The 22,637-nt window shown below is 34.6% G+C and overlaps 1 protein-coding gene across 1 annotated transcript in view; it reads left to right on the forward strand.

The window, feature by feature from the left end:
- Positions 1 to 22,637, forward strand: part of LRP1B (LDL receptor related protein 1B) — a 1,927,222-nt gene that overhangs the window by 1,852,726 nt on the left and 51,859 nt on the right. The window contains exon 84 of the mRNA XM_032856138.1: positions 6,096 to 6,257. Within this exon, the coding sequence (XP_032712029.1) occupies positions 6,096 to 6,257 (162 nt within the window). The remainder of the gene's footprint in view (positions 1 to 6,095; positions 6,258 to 22,637) is intronic.

Consider the following 22,637-nt stretch of genomic DNA (forward strand, 5'->3'; position numbering starts at 1 on the left):
GACACACTTTTATAATATTCAAATAGGAATGTATGCTTTTGAGCATGTTGATTGATTGATACTTATTCATATATTACTTGACCAAAAGCTATACTGCAGATTTTACTCTAAAACCATTAGCAAGTAAATAGTCATTTCTATATGGAATATATATTCAGTGATTATAATACTTTGGACATTTTGCAAGCCTTACTTTATTATAGTGCCTGCTACATTTTGAATGCTTAATAAGTGCCAAGAACTCTGGCAAATTCCTGAAACATAAGGCCTTATTTAATCCTTATCACTCCATGATGTCTACATTGTAGTAATTTTTAGACATGAGCTAGAATGGTTAAGTAAGATAACTAGAATCCAAAAATCTAGGTTATTGCAAAGTTAATGGTCTAAGAAATTGTCTGTTAGCACAAAAATCAGTAATATTATCTACCCACATCAGAGAAATAACTGGTTATAACTGTATAACAAAAGTAAAATATAGTCATATAGGACCATCTCCCTAGAGGTAAACTATAACCAAATCATAAATTTTAATGTTCCATTTAACAAGGATTAAGGACTAATGGTAAATCATTATAATATCCATGTAGTTACCTATCTATATAATAGAAAAGATTCCATCTTTATTATACATTTTAAAACATTATTTTGAGTTGATATATATGGATATATACTTATGTTATTTTCAAAAGAATACATATGGAAAAATGTGTATTGGGATTCCATATGTTGTTTCTTAATAAAGGCACATGTACTTAGTTAAGTTTAAATAATAACCTCAGTTGATAATTTATTTAATAAAAATACTAATAGTGATAATAATACCAATACAACTACTAATAATAACACTACCAATAAGTACTTGCTATGTGGCAGATATCGTACTGCATGTTTTACCAGCATATAATAGGCATTTACTAGCACCTTTTTATGTCTAGTGAGTTAAGGTAAGTTTTGCAAAGCCACACAATTAATAAATATCTAATAAGATTTGATCCCCAGGTCTAATACCAAAAAACAAACAAATAATTTATTATTATTTACCAAATTTATTAAACTAATTTAGTTCCTGTTAAATATTCTTATGAACTATTTCAGAATTAACCATTTTTACTGAGACTAGTTTTGGTATGTAAGGGCCATGTAAGATCAGCAAAATTTTAAGAACTCTGTGAGAATCCGAGACATTTCCTTTCTTCTTATGAGCAATACAATCTTTAGTTGTATCAATGAATATTCCTTAATGTATATTACTGATTATAGATGATTAACCCTTTAGTTATATTTTTGCCATATTTGACATATTTGGTTATCTAGTTAAATCTAAACAGTTTATTTATTATTTAACTTGATGCATAAAAATTTGCTGGCACATTTTTGAAGATATATGCAACCAGTGTCCATTTGACTATGAACAGAAGCAGATAAATTAATAATGAATTAATGGAGCAAATAAACTAAGCTTCACTTGTACACAGCTTAGTAAGGCACTTTGCTAACATACAGTGTCGAACTTGAATATGGAGCAGACCTAGTACTAGGAGAACCTAGTCTGCAGAAATTGTGTAAGCTACCAGTACAATGTTTATGAGAAGAATTTTCTCTCTTGTGGGTCATGGGAGAGTTGAACCTACCGTGCAGCCAGAGACACATATACCGAGACATACAACAAAGACTGAGACTGAAGGCCTGTCATTTAGGAAAGCGAATGAGCCCAGAGTCGGGAAACTGATGCTAAAGTATTTGAATAGAGAGACAATTATTGTAGCCATGAAAGTGTATCACCAAAAAGAAGTCTGGAATAATATATTTTAAGAGACAGAAAGAGAAAACATAAAGGCAACTGAAAAGGGAAAAAGGGAAATCAACAATGGTAGTGTCTTAGAAACCAAGAATTTTTTAAGAGTAGATGTGTAATAAAATGTGTAATAAAAAACAAATAAATTTCAAAAATAAAATGTGTAAATTATGCAGGTATTTAAGGAGGAGGATGATTGAAAAGAAATCAGTGGATTTAGGGATTAAGAGATCAGAGATAAGCTTTGCAAGAGTATATAAATACCCATTAACTTCTCCATCCCTCAACCTTTTTTACCACTAGGGAATCAGAATTGATTTATGTGAACAATACATACATATTGAGGGATCTGTCCTCTTTTCTGAAATAGCAAAGAGAAGTAACAGGTGAAGACACATCTTTTTGTATATTGAAAAAAATAAAAACTGTAAATCCACTGAAGGATTGGAATGTGACTTTATGATCAAAGATTTTTTCATGCATTTGATAGAACTGGAAGCTGTGAGTGTAGACTCTTAAAAAGCTCAAGTATATATCAAAATTTGAAGCTATACAAGTAAATGGACTTGATAAAAATGCTAGGTGTGATTTTTTGTGTTTGTGTTTGTTTCGTGGGGTTTGTATGTGTGTGTTCTTTCTTACTAAAGTGTAGAATTAAGCATGTTGAGAAAGTAAAGAGAGGAAAAAGACCCATCTTCCAAAGTTAAAGATGTTGAAGTCTGAGACTTGATGGAGTTTTTCTGCTTTATCCCATCACTGCCATACAAATTTATTTTTTTATTAACATATAATGTATTATTTGTTTGAGGGTACAGGTCTGTGATTCATCCGTCTTACACAATTCACAGCATTAGCCTCCCTGGTGGTCTAGTGGTTAGGATTTGGCGCTCTCACAATTCACAGCACTCACCATATCACATAACCTCCCCAATGTCCATCCTCCAGCCACCCCATCTCTTGTACCCCACTTCCCTCCAGGAACCCACAATTTGTTTTATCTTAAATAAATAATAGAGATAAAATGCGTAATTTAAGACAGTTTTCCAAAAGATTCTCTTAGAATGTTACAGGGTCTCTTTAGGACACAGTCACAAAATAAAGAATGGTGAATCTCAGTGGAAATAACAGTAATAATAATAAACAGAGCTAAAGTGTCACTGAGTGCTTTCTGTGTGTCTAGTACCTTTAGAAATGCTTTGCATGTATAATCTCATTTACTTTACTTGATTCTGCAGAACAACCCCATATTATTATCCCCATTTTTTTTTTTTTTTTAATAGGGGGAAAGAAACAGAGAAGTGATGCTCATGGTTCCACCACTGGTATTTGGCACAGATAGCATATGTCCAGGCAGCCTGACAACCCACACTTTAAAGGTCTAAATGCTACAGAAAGCAGACTGATTAGAAGCAACAAACTGATCTCCCCCTCCTTCCTCCAGTTAATTGATGCTCTTCCTGATTATACTACCCTTATAGGCTGTCAACTCCCAAGCTCCCTGGATGCTTCACTGCTATAAATCTATACCTTAGTCATTGTAACAGTATTGTTGCCTTTTCAAATGCCAAAATCAAATTGAGCTACCTAAAAAATCTTTATAAATAAATCCAATGCAACTTGTTAGGGTACACCCAGAGAGATTCCTGAAAATATTAGATGGAGCCCATTATAAAATTCTGTGACAGATGGTTCATTTCCCATCAGCAAACAAAAGATCTGCTGTATCAACACACAGCTTTGAGTTGGTAATGTTCCCCTGAATATGAAGATTTCTTCTTGTCAAAAAGAAATCTTCTCTTTAAAGGAAGAGAAAGAAGCCTTTTGAAAATAATTCAGCCAGAATCTAAATGGTGTGAGGCATATGCTGGGGGTGGAGGCTGGGGAAAAACTGGTCGCTCTGCTCTAGTTTCAAAACAGCTGTAGATGAGCTAAAAGCATGGTGTCATTCTCTCAGTGACTGGGGTAGAGCAGTTTTCAAGTGCCTTAGTGGGTTGCATATGTTTCTTTCAAACTTCTATCACTTTAATGTTTTTCACACCTAATTTTAAAAAACATGGAAAATAATGGGGGAAAAAACCCATAAATCTATGGTGCCTAAGTCCTACCACCATATGGCACTTTTTGAGATTATTCTAATTCCTTTTGATTTCTCCTGTACTTTCTGGTCTATTTTTTTTCACATTTAGCTCATGTTAATTTGTATTCCTGTTTATATGTTCTATTTCTTGGTAAGGTATTCACTGGTTCTTGTTGGTGAAGAGGAATTACTTCTTTTGCTCAGGTCTTTCATTTTCCTTAGTACTTGTGTTCTAACAATGCTCTATCCTCTTCATCTTCTACCACTATTTGTTCTCTTGTTTGTGTCTTTGTTTTTCAACCACTACCATTCCCATGAAGATATTTTGTCTATATGTAAGCAACAACTAGAAAATTCACTACCATTATAAGAAAAATAATTAGCTAAAAGTTTTAAAGCCATTTTCTGGGAATGTAAAACATGATATGACTCAGCTTTTAATGTGTGTAAAATTTACCTTGCTTCTCAACCTATTAATAAGCATTTGTCTGCCACCAAACTAGTAAGATTTATACATAAGCTATAAAGCAATGCTACTCACCATAAACAATGCATATAACTTTGTTCATTAAGAAGCAATAGCTTCAAGTGTGCTTAAGTATGTGGAGAGCTTTCAAAGCAAAATAAGTAAGTAGGTTGTGGAACCTCAACTTATTTATTCTCTTGGAAATATATGTGGATTTTATTTGGAGGCATTTTATTCACTTATGAGTGCTTTTCAAAAAATATAGAATGTAGAGTCTATGGCAGTAGAGAAAACATATCATTTTCACACTTCAAGTCTAAGCCTTATACTCATCCATTTTTATGACCATTCTAATTACGCTTCATGTCTACAAAGTTGAGAGAGGAGATGGTTGGATATTCTCTGATGCTAGTCAACTGAGTAACATTTCCAAGTCCTAGTTAATTCAGATCTATAACTAATTTTTTTTATTCTCTTTCATGTTATTTCTTTACAGTTTCACAACCTCTAAACTTCATTTTTCCCTATACAAATGGTGGCCATTATTTCATTTTGTTTTCCTTAATCTCTCTTACAAGAGCTAGCTCTGTACTCCATTTTTCACCCAGTCCTTGACATCTTAGGCAATTAGAGAGACTCATTCTTGATATAACAGTTAACTGTGTTATGTTCCAAACACCTTAAAGGATTTTTCACCTTTACTTGTGGTGTTATTGAGCAAATAAAGAAAAATATCCATAGATGATCCCTTAGATTTGCTTTAGTGTGCTATTAATATTAGACTTTAAATCATCTTAGTAAAATGACAGTCCTTTCCCATGCATAATAAAAATCTCAAAATGAAATAAAGTAGGACTTACTAAGTGCTTATATACTAAATGCAGTATGTATTTTTAAATCAACTAAAATAACTAATTGCATAAATATAGGTGGCATGCCCACTTTGAACTTATTAAAATATTTATTTGTAAGTCTGAGCTCATGCTTTAGCAGTGGTGGTACATGATGATTCAACACTGAGAAATATGATTGTCTGAGGGGATTATACTAAGGGAAATAAGTCAGGCAGAGAGAGACAATTATCATTTCATTCATATGTGGAACATAAGGAATAGCTTGGAGGACCATAGGGGAAGGGAGGAAAACTGAATGGGAAGAAATCAGTGAGGGAAACAACTCATGAGAGACTCTGGACTCCTAGAAATAGAAGGTTTCAGAGAAGAAGGGAGTGAGGGGATGGGGTACCCGGGTGAAGGGCATTAAGGAGGGCACATGGGTGTTACACGCAACTAATGAATCACTGAACACTAAAAAGAAAAGAAAAAAAGGAAAAAAAGAACAAAAGAGATATGATTGTCTCTATTTTATATTCTAATGGCTAAAACAATCTGCATTACTATATGAATGGAACAAAAATAATTGAAAAAGCAAAATGGACATGAACAGAGAAGTACAAAAAATAACACAAACACTTCAGAGCATAACACACTGGTTCAAGTATGTAATTATGCATAAAATGAGCTCCAGTTATTTTACCTGATGCGAACCTGAGTTATCTTCTAATCTAGGCTTCACTAGAACATGGGAAAACTAAGACACACAGAGGTCAAGTTATTGCCTAAAACCACAGGTTAACTAGTGGAAAAACATTGACCAGAATCTTGGCTTCCTGTTTCTTATCTAGTGAGGATTCCATGAAAATAAACCATTCCAGTCAAATAATTTCTTTTTTGTTACTTTTTCTTTTGCAATAGGGAGACCCACCTGCAGCTGTGCACTGGGGTTCACGGGACAAAACTGTGGTAAGACTGTCTGTGAGGACTTTTGTCAAAATGGAGGGACCTGCAGTGTGACTGCTGGGAACCAGCCCTACTGCCACTGCCAGCCCGAACACACTGGAGACAGATGTCAGTACTGTAAGTGAAAGCAAGTCTCGTAGGACGGTCTGACAGCATACTTTGATGTTTATGCTAAGTAATTTTCTAATCTCGATGTTCCTTCCATTATCTCATTTTCAGCAACCCCTTATTTTTCAGGGTCGCTCCCTCCATCACCCCAGCTCCAACAATTTTTTACATTGTTCCTCATTCTTCTCATTTTAAAAAGATTCCATGTTTCTTCCTTTCTCAGCTGAGATTCTATAATCCATTATTGTAATCACCCCCTCATATAGACCCTCAGTTCCTTTGCTCTCTCTTCCCTTCTATTACACTTTCCTTGAAAACTCTAACCATGGTTAAATCCAATTCTCCATCTTCTCTGAACTGAGAACTGGATGCAACTGAAGAAAAGCACATAATCATACAGACTGGGATCACTTGAGTGGTTACCACTAATTTCAAATGGGCACTTACTATAGCTTCAACTGTATTTTGCTAATCTACTGACTCTCCTAGGTGTTTCAGTCAGATCATCTCCTTTCTCCTCAAACCTCTAATACCTGCTCCCCAAGTTCATCCTGAGCTCAAGAACTTACTTTCTGTTTCATTGATTAAATAGAAGCTTTCTAAAGAGAACTGCCACAAGCTCCCACCATCATCATCATCTCTTGAACTACTTTATCTTTTAGATCCATAGACTGTCTTCTTAGGAGCAGGAACCCCATGCTACCTCCAATGTTCTACTGTCCACTCATACATTCCATCCCTTTTAGCTGCTCATGGATGTATCTCTTACAACTGTCCCCACCTTTCTCCTTTATCAGTATTTTCCTCTCCCCCTAGTTGTTTCTTGAACAACTTTGCCTTGTGCCCATATCTATCTACTCACAACTTTATTTTCCTGGTTTGTTTGTTTGTTTGTTTTTTACCCATAGCTTTATTCTAAGGAGTTGTTACATGCTACATTCCTCTCGTTTTTCTTTTGACCTCACCTCTGGCAGGTTTTTATCTTCACTATTTTGCTGAAATATCATTTGTCAGGTCAAGTTAATTTATTTTATTGTTGTCCATGTTCTCATATTCAATGACCAATTATCAATTCTTATTTTATCCCACAATCTGCAGTTAATCACTCCCCCTTTAAAACACTTTCACTTGTCTTTACCACTCTCTTCTTTTCATTCCCATTTTACTGGGTACTTCTTTTCACTGTCTTTTGCTGGTTCCACCTCAACTCCCTGACCTTTAAACATTGGAGTAGCTCATGACTGTCTCTCATCTCTTTTTTCTCAAAAACTCACTCCATGAGCCTGTGATTTCGATACGAATCAGAACATTAGGTTAAACATTTTTACATACAGTTTTGTAAGATACAGTTTCCCAAACATAACCCCCAAAGATTCTGATTCTGTTAGGCTTCAATACTATGTAAAGTTTCCACATGTTTCATATGTGTGACTGAGATTGAGACCTACTTGCTTAGATGATTTCAACTAATTGTGTGACTTGTAGTATCATCCAAATACAAACAATTCTGAATGTATATCTCTAGCTGATCCTCCCTCCTGAATTCCAGATTTTTATACCTAAGTATCTATTTGACAGTTTGAGTTGGCTCTAAATTTACCTGATTTTCTCACCCCAAATTGCTTCTACCACAGTTTACCCTGCGTCTATAAAAGAAAACACTCATCACTTGAGTCCAAGTATCTTGGATTCATCCTTTTTTTTTTTTTAATCTAACCCACTTTATTATTTTTTTTAAAGATTTTCCTATCTATTTTTTTGTTTTAATTCCAGTATAGTTACAAACAATGTTATATTAGTTTCGGGTACATAATCCAGTGATTCAACAATCCCAACAATCTGAGTGCTCATCACTAGTAGTGTACTCTTTAATCCCCATTTATCTATTTTGAATTCATTCTTGACTGTTTTCTTTCTTTTACACCCCAACCTCTTTCTCACTTGTTCCTTTAAAATATACCCAGGACCTGAACACTTCTCACCAGCTTCATCCCCACTATCTTCATTAAAGTTTCCAGCATTTCTTACCTGCATTTTTACCAACTGATCTCCATGCTTTCTCTCTGAACACTCTGTACCTATTTTCAAAAGAATAGCCACAGCTGTATGTTGTATCCATAATAAGAAGAATGGTTTTCTGTCTCAGTCACATTTACTGAGATCTTTCTATATCCAGGCACTCTTGTGTTTCGTTCTTTTTTTCCATTAACTCTACTAATCTGTTTAATCTCACTAATGAACCAGGCGAGCTCATGCTTTAGCAGTGGTGGTACATGATGATTCAACACTGAGAAATATGATTGTCTGAGGGGATTATACTAAGTGAAATAAGTCAGGCAGAGAGAGACAATTATCATATGGTTTCATTCATATGTGGAACATAAGGAATAGCTTGGAGGACCATAGGGGAAGGGAGGAAAACTGAATGGGAAGAAATCAGTGAGGGAAACAACTCATGAGAGACTCTGGACTCCTAGAAATAGAAGGTTTCAGAGAAGAAGGGAGTGAGGGGATGGGGTACCTGGTTTTATTCTCATTTTGCAGAGGAGGCTACTGAGGAGTTATTTCTTAAATGGTATGTGTCATAGGCCCGCAGAGTTTATCTAGCAAAAAACAATCCTGTCATATGCTGGTATCACACCTTGTTTACACACCTTTCTTACATCCTCATGGTTCTCCTTTCCTCTTCCCTCTTCTCAACAAAGCAGAATATTCCAGTACAACTCCCACCTACCAACTCATGGGTTTTTTCCCAATATTCTCACAACCCTGAAAGATTTCCAAGTAAATCAGGGACAGCACCAACTATTCCCCTGCATAACGCAGACCCTCATTACTATCCAGACTACTTTTTCAGCCTCTGTCTTATTCTAGTAAAACCACACTTACCCTGCTTCTCCACACGTCAGTTTCCTTGGCATTGCAACTTTCTCCCATTATTCTCTTCCTCTGGAATGCACTTTCTTTGGATTCTTCCTCACCTTCGTCTCTCCATGCCAAATCCTATCTATCTGCCCCTGTCCAGTTTTAAGGCCATTTCCTTTGTCAAGGTCTTCATATCTGCCCAAGAGAATGCATGGCTTTTTCTTTTGAATTTTCAAGTCACTGCTTCTTTACCTCTGTCTGTTTCTACTCACTTTAATCTGGTATTATTGTTAATTGTGTGTTTCCTTCCTATTTGTCTGGGACGACCTCTTTGAGATTATACCCAACAAAGGCATTTGTCAAATAAATAAATAATCATAGAAAATAAATGAAAACAGTTTGGAGACAAGTTAATAAAAGAACAATCAACTTAATGTACAAGAGCTACATTTAATCAGGCTACAACCATCTGGTATTTTTCTGTGCAGCTTATCTCTGTTCCCAATTGGTCCATCATCATAGAATGTTGATTTTTTTTTTAACTTGAAAAAAAATGTTTTTAAGCTCAAGCATGGCCATTTTTTTTCTTTTTGATCTAAGTTAAAAAAAATATTATGTGGCCATCATCATAGCGATTTGGTTTCTGAAAAATAATAAATTGAGTTAGCATATATTTTAATTGGCAACTTAATAGAATCACAGTCTGAGGTAGCCTAATGCATTATAAAAGGCTGCATTATCATTTTATTATCACTATTAGCAGTCATAGCACTTCCCACCTTTTACTGCAAAGCACTTATTAAAATTAACCAATTAATCCTTAGACAGAGGTTAAATAACTTGCTCAAGGTTCCGAAGTAGTAATATTACAGTCAGAATGGGACCCCAGGAGTTGTTGATCAAGATGTCAACAAACATTCCTGCAGTATGGTGATGCTTTTCGTTGGCAGCAAAATAAGTCTGTGGACAGTGTCATTAAAATGATAAATCCAACAACTGACAAAAGCATAATAAATTTAGGATCTATTATATGTGAGTCGGCAAGGTTCAGTGGACCTGTTGTTCTGTCAAAATTGTATCTTGCATATACAAAATCTTCTCTCCATAAATGAAGGAATGACAGAATGGTTCATTACAGTGCCTAATTAAAGGTCCATTAGTGGGAGGTAAAACATCAGTTCTTAGTTGTGCTGAGTAAAAACATTTCATGATTCTAATGGCAATATAAAATCCTGAGGTCTAAATGCAAATTAATTTTAGCAGAAGCACCCAGGGAGGAGAGACAGAGATAAATAATGCAAAAGTACAATGGAATATTCTTTTAGAAAGTTGTTTAAGAACAAATATAGCTCTATTTTGTACATATCTGGAGCAAGGATTTCTAGTATAAATAAAAAATAATAATAAGCAAGGCATTTCACATTTAAAGCTGAATGTTAAATATGAGGCCAATAATACCTGAGGTTATTAGTACTTAATAACATTAGGGCAAAAGAGCCAATGAGGACCAACTCAATCTGTGTCTAAGAGCCCAGTGTTAAAATCAAATGGCAATCTGTTTGTTCTCTCATTGATATTTTTAAAGTTCTCTAGTAATCTGCTTGGGAACCCATTATAATTTCAATTAGAACTTAGTTTATTAGAAATACACCTGTATGGTTTATTGCATCAAGTACCAACACAAAGTAATATCTCAAGATCATAAATTTAGAAGTACCTGACAGTCATCTAAATATTTCATCTATTGTAACTGGTATTAGAACCATAGTCTATCAAGAGTAATTATAAAAGTTATGAAATATAGATGTGTGTCTACAATATGTGATGACATGATGGGATTATTTTTACTTTGCAGAACAATTTTGTTTCATTAGTCAATTGGTTAGTAAACAAATTTGGTATTTATCATGGTCCTGTCATTATTAGGCATTGAGAAAACAGTGATGTCAGAGATATTTCCTGCCCTCAAAGGGTTTACAATCTAATGTGTAATTCTGAAAAAGATACAAGTTATATTAAAGGCAGTTTAATGAAGTACAGTGGCTTGCACAGAAACACAAAGAGAATTCAGTTTATAGGAAAGATTTCTTGAAGGAAGTGGCATGTAAGCTGAGACCAGAAGAAAGAAGCAGCTAACTAGATGAAGAGAAGTGGTGAGTGCAGCAGAATTTGAAAAAGGCCAGAAGGGAAAGTCTTTTGAAGTTTATCTTTTCTGTTTCTGTTTAATTTTCCTATGGGAAAGTTGGCAAGAGAAATAATGAATCACTAAAAATGTATAATGTCTTGGTCACAGAGAAATAAGCTGTTAAACGTAATTTTCTCTGAACATACAATGTTTTACCAAATTCTCATGCAACCCTGTGAAGTATTATTAGTCCAATTTTACTATTGCCAAAAATGAGATGAAGACATTCTCCCTTATCTGTTCCATTGGAGAACATAGGAGCCACAATTTATAGCCTTGTTGGTCTGTCTCCAAAAGTAGCTTCTCCTGGTGTATTTTCCTGTCATCTGATATCCTGCCCATTCTGCAGCATCTTTTGAGGCTCACTATGGGAACACTCAAAGCTCTGTCATGCACTGGTTCAACCTGATGGTTACCAGTTTCTACTCTATTGAAAAGAGGCGTTAATAAGAATTGTAATTAAGGCTATGGCAGCAGGCCCGTGCAAAAGAGACCAAAGAATTTTAATAATGACCAGGAAAATAGAATAAAATGTTTTCAGTTATCCCTGTTGGTGTGAAGGCCAATTAGAAGTGAGCCTAGAACCCCAAGAAAGGATCATGAGTTAAAAAGTGAAATTATCAGAACTAGCCATTTCCTCAGTGTGCAAGGATTGAAGATTCTTAGAGCACTTATACCTAGAGACAAAATAATTTGGAGCCCTGGCTACTGAGGGTCCTCCACTTATTTTCTTGATGAGAAAACAAGCACTGCTTTTATTCAAGCTTCTTGCCTGGATTACAGCACATTCACTGTGTATCTTTTTTTTCTAGCCATGGAAACCTGTTCATGTTCTCTAAAATGTGCCCCTTTAAATTGTTCATACGTCTTTGTCTTTACATGTGGGTTCTTCAACATCTGCTAACCCTCTCTAAGCCTCCCACTTTGTCTTCTTAAGCTGCCTCTGCCCTAGGATATCCAACACTTCTCCTTGGCATTTTTAAGCTGTGTTTATATCATCAGTCATGTTCTTAACTTTCTACTGCCCTAGAATATGAAACAGGCCATGGTGAGGCATACCTCATCAATCATGGAGGGGCTGAACTCAGTGCTTGGACTTAAGAGAAAGTATTAGGTATATGAATGAATGGAAACAAAGTAGAAAAGTCTTGTTTCCAGCCAGCCAGGCCAATTTTTTGTCTGTGCTCTGACAAGATACCACTTAAAACAGTTCCAGGTCACCTTTACTCAGCAGCTCATGAAGACCTACATTCCATGAGAAACTCTGTGCTTGCCTTTCCAGTTTGGAGGGAAAAAAAATGGTATAAAAATAGAATTAGGTTTGGGGCGCCTGGGTGGCTCAGTGGGTTAAGCCGCTGCCTTCGGCTCAGGTCATGATCCCAGGGTCCTGGGATCGAGCCCCGCATCGGGCTCTCTGCACAGCGGGGAGCCTGCTTCCCTTCCTCTCTCTGCCTGCCTCTCTGCCTACTTGTGATCTCTGCCTGTCAAATAAATAAATAAAATCTTTAAAAAAAAATAGAATTAGGTTTGAATTAATGTATGTAAAGAAAAATAAATGTATGTCTTTTCTCATGTGACTAGGATGGAGAATGGTAGGCTAAGGGTAAGGTAATGTATTAATTGTATTATCTTACTCTGGGTAGTTTAGAGAAAATTGTCAGAATTATAGAAATATTATTGAAGGCAATTTTGATCTAGCATAAATCTAGAATTGTTAAAAACAGATCTTTACAATAATGTTATGCTATCATTGGGAAATGTAAAAAATAGTAAGAGGGAAAATATTTAAAGGAAATGTGCTCATGTAAAAACAATTTATTGGACACTGAGGCAGTTTTTTCCAAGCAGAGAATATATCATACATGAGTCAGCATACATATTCTGATTATTAAAATTAATTTACTTAACTGATATATATGAAATCTTGTGGGTACTATTTATTGTTCTAGGCATCATGGATAGGTCAGTGTAAAGGCTCTTAGAAGATATTTGTCCCCATAAATTTTGGTGAATAAAAAACCAGCGGCATATCTTTGTAGATTAAAAGCCAGACAAAGCTGCAACTTAGACTTATATTGACAAAAAGGATCAAAGATCGGAAATTGACTTTATTCCATACTATTTAGGAGCATACCATTATTTTATATGCAATTGTTTCAAATCCCACCCAGCAATGTGTTTATAAAGTTAATTTTATGCAAGGCAAACTCTGGGGCACCTGGGTGGCTCCAGTGGTTAAGCCTCTGCATTCAGCTCAGGTCATGATTTCAGGGTCCTGGGATCAAGCTGTGCATCAGGTCCCCTGCTCAGCGGGGAGCCTGTTTCTCCCTCTCCTACCCCCACTGCTTGTGTTTCCTCTCTCTTGCTGTGTCTCTGTCAAATAAATAAATAAAATCTTTTAAAAAAATTTTAAAGATAAACTTTTATCTCTATGTCATGTAACTTACAATTGGAATATTAGTAATTATGTGTAATAATTTCAGTAACTACTATTTGAAAAAAATCTTTAAGAATGCTTAATTTAAAAAAAAAAATTAAAAAAAGAATGCAGTAACTTTTTTCATCATAAAAGTAACTTTTATGGCATCATAGCAGTAACTTTTTTCCATGCCAGCTTCATTTGATTTTGAGACAACTTTAGTCTCACAATACTCTTGAAACAGTGTTTCAATCAGTAATCATGCCAAGTTTAGATTATTTAATTTTCTACTTTTATGCCACATTAGGGATACCCATTAGTCTTCACCCTTCTTTTTCCAAAATAAGGAGGAATGAGTATACAAAATAATATGAAAAATAATGAAAGCCTTAAGATTGAAAATAACTTGTCACACAAGTAATGGTTACTAATTGTCTAAAGAGGGATTTGTATAGAAATAAACTGAAGATCCCCAGGTGGAAGCCCTGGGAAATAAGGGAAGACAGGATAGAGGGAAGGAAGGAAAGAAGGAAGAGGGAGGAAGAGAGGGAGAGAGGGTTCAGGGAAGGAGCGAGGGAGGGAGGTGGGAAGGAAGGAAAGGGGGGAGGCAGGCTTTGCATGAAGAGAAGGCATCCATGATTGTGATTCTGCTATACTTGGTGTTAAGTAAACTGAATGGATTCATAAATAATTATCTGCAAATAGAATTGTGTATTTGAAAATAATATATTACACAAATCATGCACTGATAGAGAAAAAAAAATTACTTGGGGCTTACCTCAAACCAAGCAAATTGTTTTTATTTAAATACATCTGCTAACATCACTTTTAAAACAATTAATTTAGGGGCACCTGGGTGGCTCAGTGGGTTAAAGCCTCTGCCTTCTGCTCAGGTCATGATCCCAGGGTCCTGGGATCGAGCCCCACATCAGGCTCTCTGCTGGGTGGTGAGCCTGCTTCCCCCTCTCTCTCTACCTGCCTCTCTGCCTACTTGTGATCTCTGTCTGCCAAATAAATAAATACAAATCTTAAAAACAAACAATTAATTTAAGTGTAAATTTAAAAGTAATATTAAAACACATTCTTGATATCCGATTTGGAATGTCAACTGATATGTCTTGAAAAAATGTCATGACTCAGGAATCTTAAAATCTTTTAAATAGAAGAAAACAAAATGAGATTCTTATCATACGGTTAAAATGATAATCTTCATATTTGTCATTATTAAAGATTTTGTCACTATAAACTGGTATTAGTCTCTTTCATGCAATAATTAGACATCCTTTGATAGTAAATATTATGCTAGGAAAAAATGTATTCATCCTGATTATTGATAAAAATGACAAGAGAATCAGGATGCCATCATTTGTTCTCAAGATTTAAAAAAAAAAAATCCCTAAATCTTAAACTCATAGTTTTGAGTCCCAGGGTGCAAAAGGCCAAAGACAGATGGGAAGATTTATAATTTACTCTGGGATTATGTAACCCATCAGGTGAAGAACAGATTTTTGCTCAAATCAGAACAATGCATTAATAATAGGTTTTATTGGGACACCTGTTAAAGCGTCTGCCTTCGGCTCATGTCATGATCCCCACATCAGGCTCTCTGCTCAGCGGGGAGCCTGCTTCCTCCTCTCTCTGCCTGTCTCTCTGCTCACTTGTGATTTCTGTCTGTCAAATAAATAAATAAAATCTTCAAAAAAATAATAATAGTATTTATTTGTTCAGTTTTATTCTCATGAATGCAAAAATATAAGTTTAATTTCAATAAATGCATATACTTTAAAATCCATTGTTTTCTAACAGGCAACATAACACTAAAAAGAGCAAAAGTTAAATAGAAAGGAGATAGCCAATAATTTTTCAATATATGTGTTTAATTATGTGAAAATTAACTATTAGGAAGGAAAAAAAAAAAAAACATTGATTGAGGGTTGCCACCAGAGAATCAGATACATCTTAAATATAAGACAGAGAAAAAGAAATAGAAATAGAAAATATTTGATTCAAAATAGTACTAGAAGATGAATCCAAAGGTCGGATATCTGCATTTGAACTTTTAGATTTGCATTACCTCTTGGAGATCCATGACTAAATGCATGGTAACAATATGATTTAATTTTCAATTTGCTGAAATAATTTCCACTTTATTTATTACTTTTGAGAAATGAGAAAACCTATATTATAATAACTGAGGGCAAGCTTTTCTTGAAAATCAATTGGTAGAAATTGATAAAAAAATAAATAAACCAATAAATGTAAATCAACATAGTGGCGAAAACAAACAGATTGGTGTATGACCAGTAATGAATGACACCTATTTAACTCTGTCAGTTATTGTCTGAGTCCAAGAACTCATGTCCCTTCCATGGTATCTTCCAGACCACAAACAGCTAGAATAAGCTAGAATTTTTCAACTTCATATTTCTTCTTATATTAAGAAGAAATACAGGCTTCTAATCCTTTTAAGAATCTCTTGCCCCCCCACAAAATATGTAAAATGTAATAAAGTTTCAGTGGTTTTCTGGATCTTCACAGAACATACTCTTTAAGTTCACTCTTCTGGAATCCGCCAAGCTGGAATCCAGATGTGAGGAAGAAATATGGAGTTTTAGAGGTGATGATATGGAATTAAAACATTTTTTAGATCATTTAAAACTATGTAAAGTAGAAAATTGTCGACTAATAAATAGTATTCTACAACTTTGGCTTTCAAATTGTTTTCATTATCACAGGTGACACATGATTTGTAAAATAAATAATGATAATACTTAAAACTTTATCTGCTTCTCAGAGTTTCAGGTGATAATTTATAAGAAAAGTTCTCTACAAATTTTTAAATCAAATGCTTTTTTCAAAAATTGTTCATTCTAATAGATATTTTGAGTGCCTATCATTTATAATATGTAATTAAAATATGTTACAATATATATTTAAATGTTATATATATTTAGGTAATATATAATTTGGAAAATAAAAATAATTTATTCCAATTTGTTCAGATAAGCAAGCCACTATATAAAAGAAGATTTATTATTTTTGTGGCATCTATGAATATGGTCTGAGCTGCTTTTTAAAAATAATTTCTGAAATGATCCATAAATTTAGAAAGGAATTGTATATTGAGTCACATGAAAGTAAGTAGATCAAACCACTGAAGAAAATAATTTCTTTCATAGGTATACTTCCACACATAGATTAGTCTATGACTACACAGTAGATACCTGTAAGAAGCAGAAAAGTTTAGTCGAATTCTTTGGAATGCCCCATTTCTAAGAATTTGCAGAAAAGTTTAGTTGAATTCTGTAGAATGCCCCATTTCTAAGAATTTGGCAGGTCACATCCTTCATTCACATGGCAGCCTGGAGTATCTAGTAGTTGGTTTATCGAGACAGTGGCTAAGTATATGTTTAATGCGAAGACCAAATTTCCAAGGGCCTGTTTACTGGGCCTTGATGATATCTATCTCTGCTTGCTATCTGAGTCTCCTCTCTTTCATCTCCCACCTTCCCTTCCCCAACTGAACACACAGACACATCCTGGCAAACTCCAGTTAGTTTTAGGAGTGGTTGGCTGATTCCATATTTACATATATTTGTAACTGCCTTTGGAGTTTTAAAACTAAAACATCAGCTCTTGTTCTCTGTCTTCTGAAGTGCCCTACTTTCCAATGGCCATTCATTAATTCAACAAATAATAATAGAACATCTAATGCATGCCAGCCACTGAAGCTTGGGATTTACTCATGAATAAACTGAAAACAACTTTCATGGTACACCTTAGTATTTATAAATAATACACAAACATGTTAGATTTCAGGTGGTGAGAAATGAGTTGATGGAAAAAATTAAGAACCTACCTACTGTCTGAGTGGAGAGAAGAGTCAGTGTGTTTCAGAAAGAAAATGCATTAGTTACTATTTGATAAGTTTCTTGCTACAGTATTGTTTAGTATATTGTATGCATAAAGGAGTAATGACTTTATCTCACCGCCTTAAGGATGTTTTCGAAGGACAATAATCTTTCTAAATAAAAAGGATCTTGGATTAAATTACTTTAGTGACTAATTACAGCAATCCAATGCAGACTTCCAATCATGTTAACAGTTAAAGGCTACTAACAAAATTAAAGTGATTCTCTATCATCTTGGAATTACTATAAGTCTTAGCAAAGTGGAAAGGTGGTTATTATATATCAATGATCTGTTTAATTCCCACAGATCTGACCTAAAGGAAACTTGCACATTTGACCAGTGAAAATTTTTTATAGTGTACTACATATTACTTCTGTCAGGTGACCTTTTCAAGGTGAATTTCTCAGTGTTTTAGTGAAGTCTGATTAAATAGTAATCACTTCAATATAAACCATTATTTTTCTTCTTGCTATCACACTAGTGTAGAAACATCTATCTATATATATCTATACTGATCAATATATTGATATAGATATATAGATATATATTATGCATTCAATAAGAAACATATTAAAGGAAAACTAGAAAAGAGGACACATTTAAGTATATCAGAAATCCTTATTTTGACATTTACATTTGAAGTGAGTAGCTTAGAAGAGTGAAGGAAATAAGGATGGAAGAATGAAAGGGAGAAGAAAGAATTATGCACAAAGGAACTGTATGTTTTTCTAGTATGGCCACATCTTCTCCCAGTATGATGATGTGGGACATCTCTGCCCTCTAGTTAGGCTACAACATGAGGACAATAACTTTGTTAATGATACTTCATTTGAGAGGATCTTTCCATGATTACCTTCTGTCCAGCATTCTTCACCTCCCATCTCTCCATGAGACTTGTTCCAGTTTACTAAAAATGAGTTACTACTTTGTGATCTCAGTCATCTTTAAAAAATATATATTTCTGGGGTTCCTGAGTGGCTCAGATAAGTGCCTGCCTTCCATTCAGGTCATGATTCCAGGGTTTTGGGATCAAGCCCCTCATAGGGCTCCCGGTTCAGCAAGAAGCCTGCTTTCCCCTCTCTTCACTGCTACCCTCCACCCCTGCTCATGCTCTCTCTCTCTATCTTTAATAAATAAATAAAATATTTTAAAATAAACAAATAAAATATTTCCATGTTCTGATTAGCTAAAAATTTTTATTAATCTTGTTTTTTTAATTTTTTTTTCAACTTTGTTAACCTTGAGCATTCTATCAAATTATGGGCATTCTGAGGGCATGAGCACTATTAACCCAATAGATATTATTAACACTGTAGATGTTGGCAAATTTTAGTAGGTTGAAATTGATTGAAACTCATTATATACTCCATGCCCTGACAGAGAAATTAGGGAGTAAATATGGCAGATAACTTGTTTATGGTCAGAAAAGTACTACCTGTTATGAGCCCACTTTATTCTTGTTTTTTAAGCCATCTTCTGCTTATCCCCTTATTTGGTTTTCAGTTAGCCTCATCTTATAAAACCACACTTAGCTGTCATCTGCAAGTCAGCTCGCTTTCAAGTCTCAAGTGACTCTCTACCACTTTATAAATAGTTACTTGCTAAAACCTTTTATAGCTATATTCCTTTAAAAATAGAAGAACACTCAACCCAGAAATAATTACTTGCTAAAACCTTTTATGGCTGGATTGCTTTAAAAATAGAGGAACACTCAACCTAGAACATGATTTATAAACAAAAGTTATATAGGCTTATTGGTATTTGAAAAAATATTGCCATGATAGTTTTATGAGTTAATTTTTGACTATTACTAAAATGATTGATGCTATCATTGTTAATACACATTTTGAAACAGCAATCTGTGAGAGATTTAATGCTGGTATTTTAAATTCTCACCCCACATGTCATACTTAAATCAACGTTTTGATAACTTGGCTTTCTCAACTTTACCTTTTCCTTTTACCTGGATACTCAGAGATAGCACTGTTTGCTCAAAATGGATTTCATTCTTCTAAATTTTTCATTGTTCTCTATGGAAATACTTGGGATATATTTCTATTTTTAGTAATAAATTAGAAAATGCTAATTTTCTTAGACACACTTTCCTGATGAAAATTTGTCAGTTCTATTCAGAGTTTTGCACACATTTTTTCCCTAGTGAATATTTAATTGGCATACCTGGATTCAGTGTTTGCCTACTTTATTAAACTCAGCTCTGAAATTGGAAGATCTATTTAGGACTATGCAATAAATTTAATTATTAAAATATCTTGGGTTGTGCAAAACATTTAAGGACTGTAAAAAATAATAATTTTCATATTTCTTAAATCTGTTTTCCCATTGCCTTATATAAGCTTTCAAAGACAACAATCATAAAATTCTCAGCATTTTATACAAGTTGCTTTCTCTCTTCTGCCTCCTAAACCATGCAAGACGAAAAACTAACTCAAGAGAAGGAAAGGCCACAATCATTCCTGTCATCATATTTAAGAATCTTACAGCTTTTCCAGAATCCTTCTAAATGTTTTCTTCCTAAATTAGATGCCAGTAAATGGAAACACTCCAGACATGCCTCACTTTTGTGATTTCTTGGCTGTTGTTTCAGTTTCTTATTTATGTGGAGGGACCCAGAGTTGATCCTGCTTGATAATGAAGAGATCGTCATGGATAGCTAGAAGTTTCCTTCAAATACAAGAACCCAGGGCTGTAAACCAATTATCAGTGGCTGGAGAGGCAAATATCCAACTTGGGTTGGGATGGGAGGCTGAGAATGACCTGTGAAATGTGAACCTGTAAGTGAGGTATCCCCACCTCACGTGGGAGTCCAGCTTGATTCCCGAGTTCTGATATTGCAGACTCTGGGGGCACCAAGTAAGCCTTTCTGGGCCTGTAGTTCTTGAGCTACAGGACCCTTTAACATTCTGGCTGGAGGGGAGACCCTCAGATATCCATGTAGTTAGATGGCAGCATGTTCAGTTTTAGATACACAGAAAGTAAAGGGAATGCCAAAGATATTTAAAATTACTTTCTAGAGGTTTGTTTCGTTTTGTTTTGTTTGGGGTTTTTTGTATTGTTTTTGTTTTTGTTTTTGTTTTTTAACAAATGTATGACTCGTTAAATAAGAAAAGAGTTTATTCTCTAGTGTTCGGCTTATTTGAGTTTGAATTTCTGTTCTCCCACTTACTGCTGTGGGAATCTTTGGAGGGTGCTTAACCTCCTTTGGTGCCTCAGTTTACTCATCCATAAGATGTGAAAATTCCATATAATGCATGAGACCATAACAACAAATGAGCCCTGCACGAAGAAGACAGATAAAATCGAGTATGTATCATCATCATCATCACGTCCATCATTTTACTTAAAATTTTACTTATCATTTACTTAAAACAGGCCTTGATGATATAAAGGGCATTGTTGAAGATAGGTAGGGGAGGAAGGACTGGTGAAGTAATCTTAGGCATGTTTAGGAATATTGCCTCTGTCCAAAGATGATTGGTAGGTGTATTGGATAAATTAGTCAAGGAACTCAGATAAGATCACACTGTTAGCCAGAATGAGCACTGAATTTAACCTCCAAATCCTTCATAGCCAATGATTTTATTTTTTTCTTTTATTATGTCACCTTAGCATCAAAAGTTTATAAAATACCATCATTGGCTGTCTTCCACATTTTATATCTACATGGAAGCTGCCATAAACCTCCCTGTAGGGATGATATTAGCAAAATTCATAGAACCTACTACTCCTGGGACACAATTAAATATCAGTGAAGATGGAGCAGGAATCGCACTGAGAATGGAGCTCAGTTATAGACGCCTGGGGATAAGCACTATGGATAATTCTACCTCATCTTCTTTGTGAAAGTAACATAGTCTTACTTCTGGTTGGTTATTGTTGTTGTGTGTAATCCTCCATTACCAAATGCTTACTTGAATCATGAATCTTAAAATGAATTCACATAACTTATTTTTTTAAACCAGGTCAAAATTTAGTGAAGTAGAACAATTGGTATTTATACATGTAATTGTGTAATTTGGTCTCCCCTGTATGACCATCATGACCATCTGTATTACCCATTAAAGACTCTCCAGTTTTGCAGTATTCTTACTGAGTATCTTCAGCTCCTGCTTAGGTGGTATTATTTTAGTTTGGTTTTATTCTCTTTAAATACATTTCACACTTCACTAACTATTACAATGTAAATAGCCCAGTTGCAAATATGAGTTAATAGCTAAATAGTCTTGGCAATTACTTTTCAATAGAAAGAAATATTTGGGAAAGAAGTTAAATGCAGCTAGAGATTTTATAGACATCTGGCTCACCATGAATATTCATAAACCTGTATATATACCCATACAACCCATATTTTTATGGAGTCTATTAAGATTCTCTAAAAAAGATTAAAGGGAAAAGTATTTCCTTATATCTCTGGTTGCTGGAAAAGGAAAGAGAGAAAGAAAGACAGAGTGCAATGATGGCATCCCTTGAAAATTATTTTATTTCTGTTGCAGAAAATAGCCATTCACTTATTCTCCAGTTACTATTCACCTAATTACCATATGAATACTCTGTAATTATATACCCATCGTTGTCCTTTAGATTACACGATTGTGTTTAGTGCTACTATGCAGTTCTTAGTGTAATTACCCTACAGAGGTTATAACAATTTTTATATTGTGAATATAAAGTGTTATTATATAATTTCATGGTAATCTCTACTTTCTTAGCACAGATTAATTACATTTTATTATTGCCCCTTCTTATCATATGTGGAACATCTCAATTTTCATGCCATTCAGGTCAATAAAATACTTTGAAAATTAGGGGATGGATGTTTCATAAGAAGGAAGATTTTGTTGGTAGTAATATTTGTAGGCTCTTGCCACAGTGGATATTTTTCAAATCAGTTCTGGTTCTTTTTCCTTCTTGTCTTAAACTTTCAGTTGAGTTGTCAGCTCTCTGAGAGCTGGTAGCCTTTCTCGTATTTCTGTCCTCTTCCTACAGCTCC

This window comes from Lontra canadensis, unplaced genomic scaffold (genome assembly GCF_010015895.1).
Source record: "Lontra canadensis isolate GAN:19392208 unplaced genomic scaffold, GSC_riverotter_1.0 scaffold11, whole genome shotgun sequence".
Classification (NCBI taxonomy): domain Eukaryota; kingdom Metazoa; phylum Chordata; class Mammalia; order Carnivora; family Mustelidae; genus Lontra; species Lontra canadensis.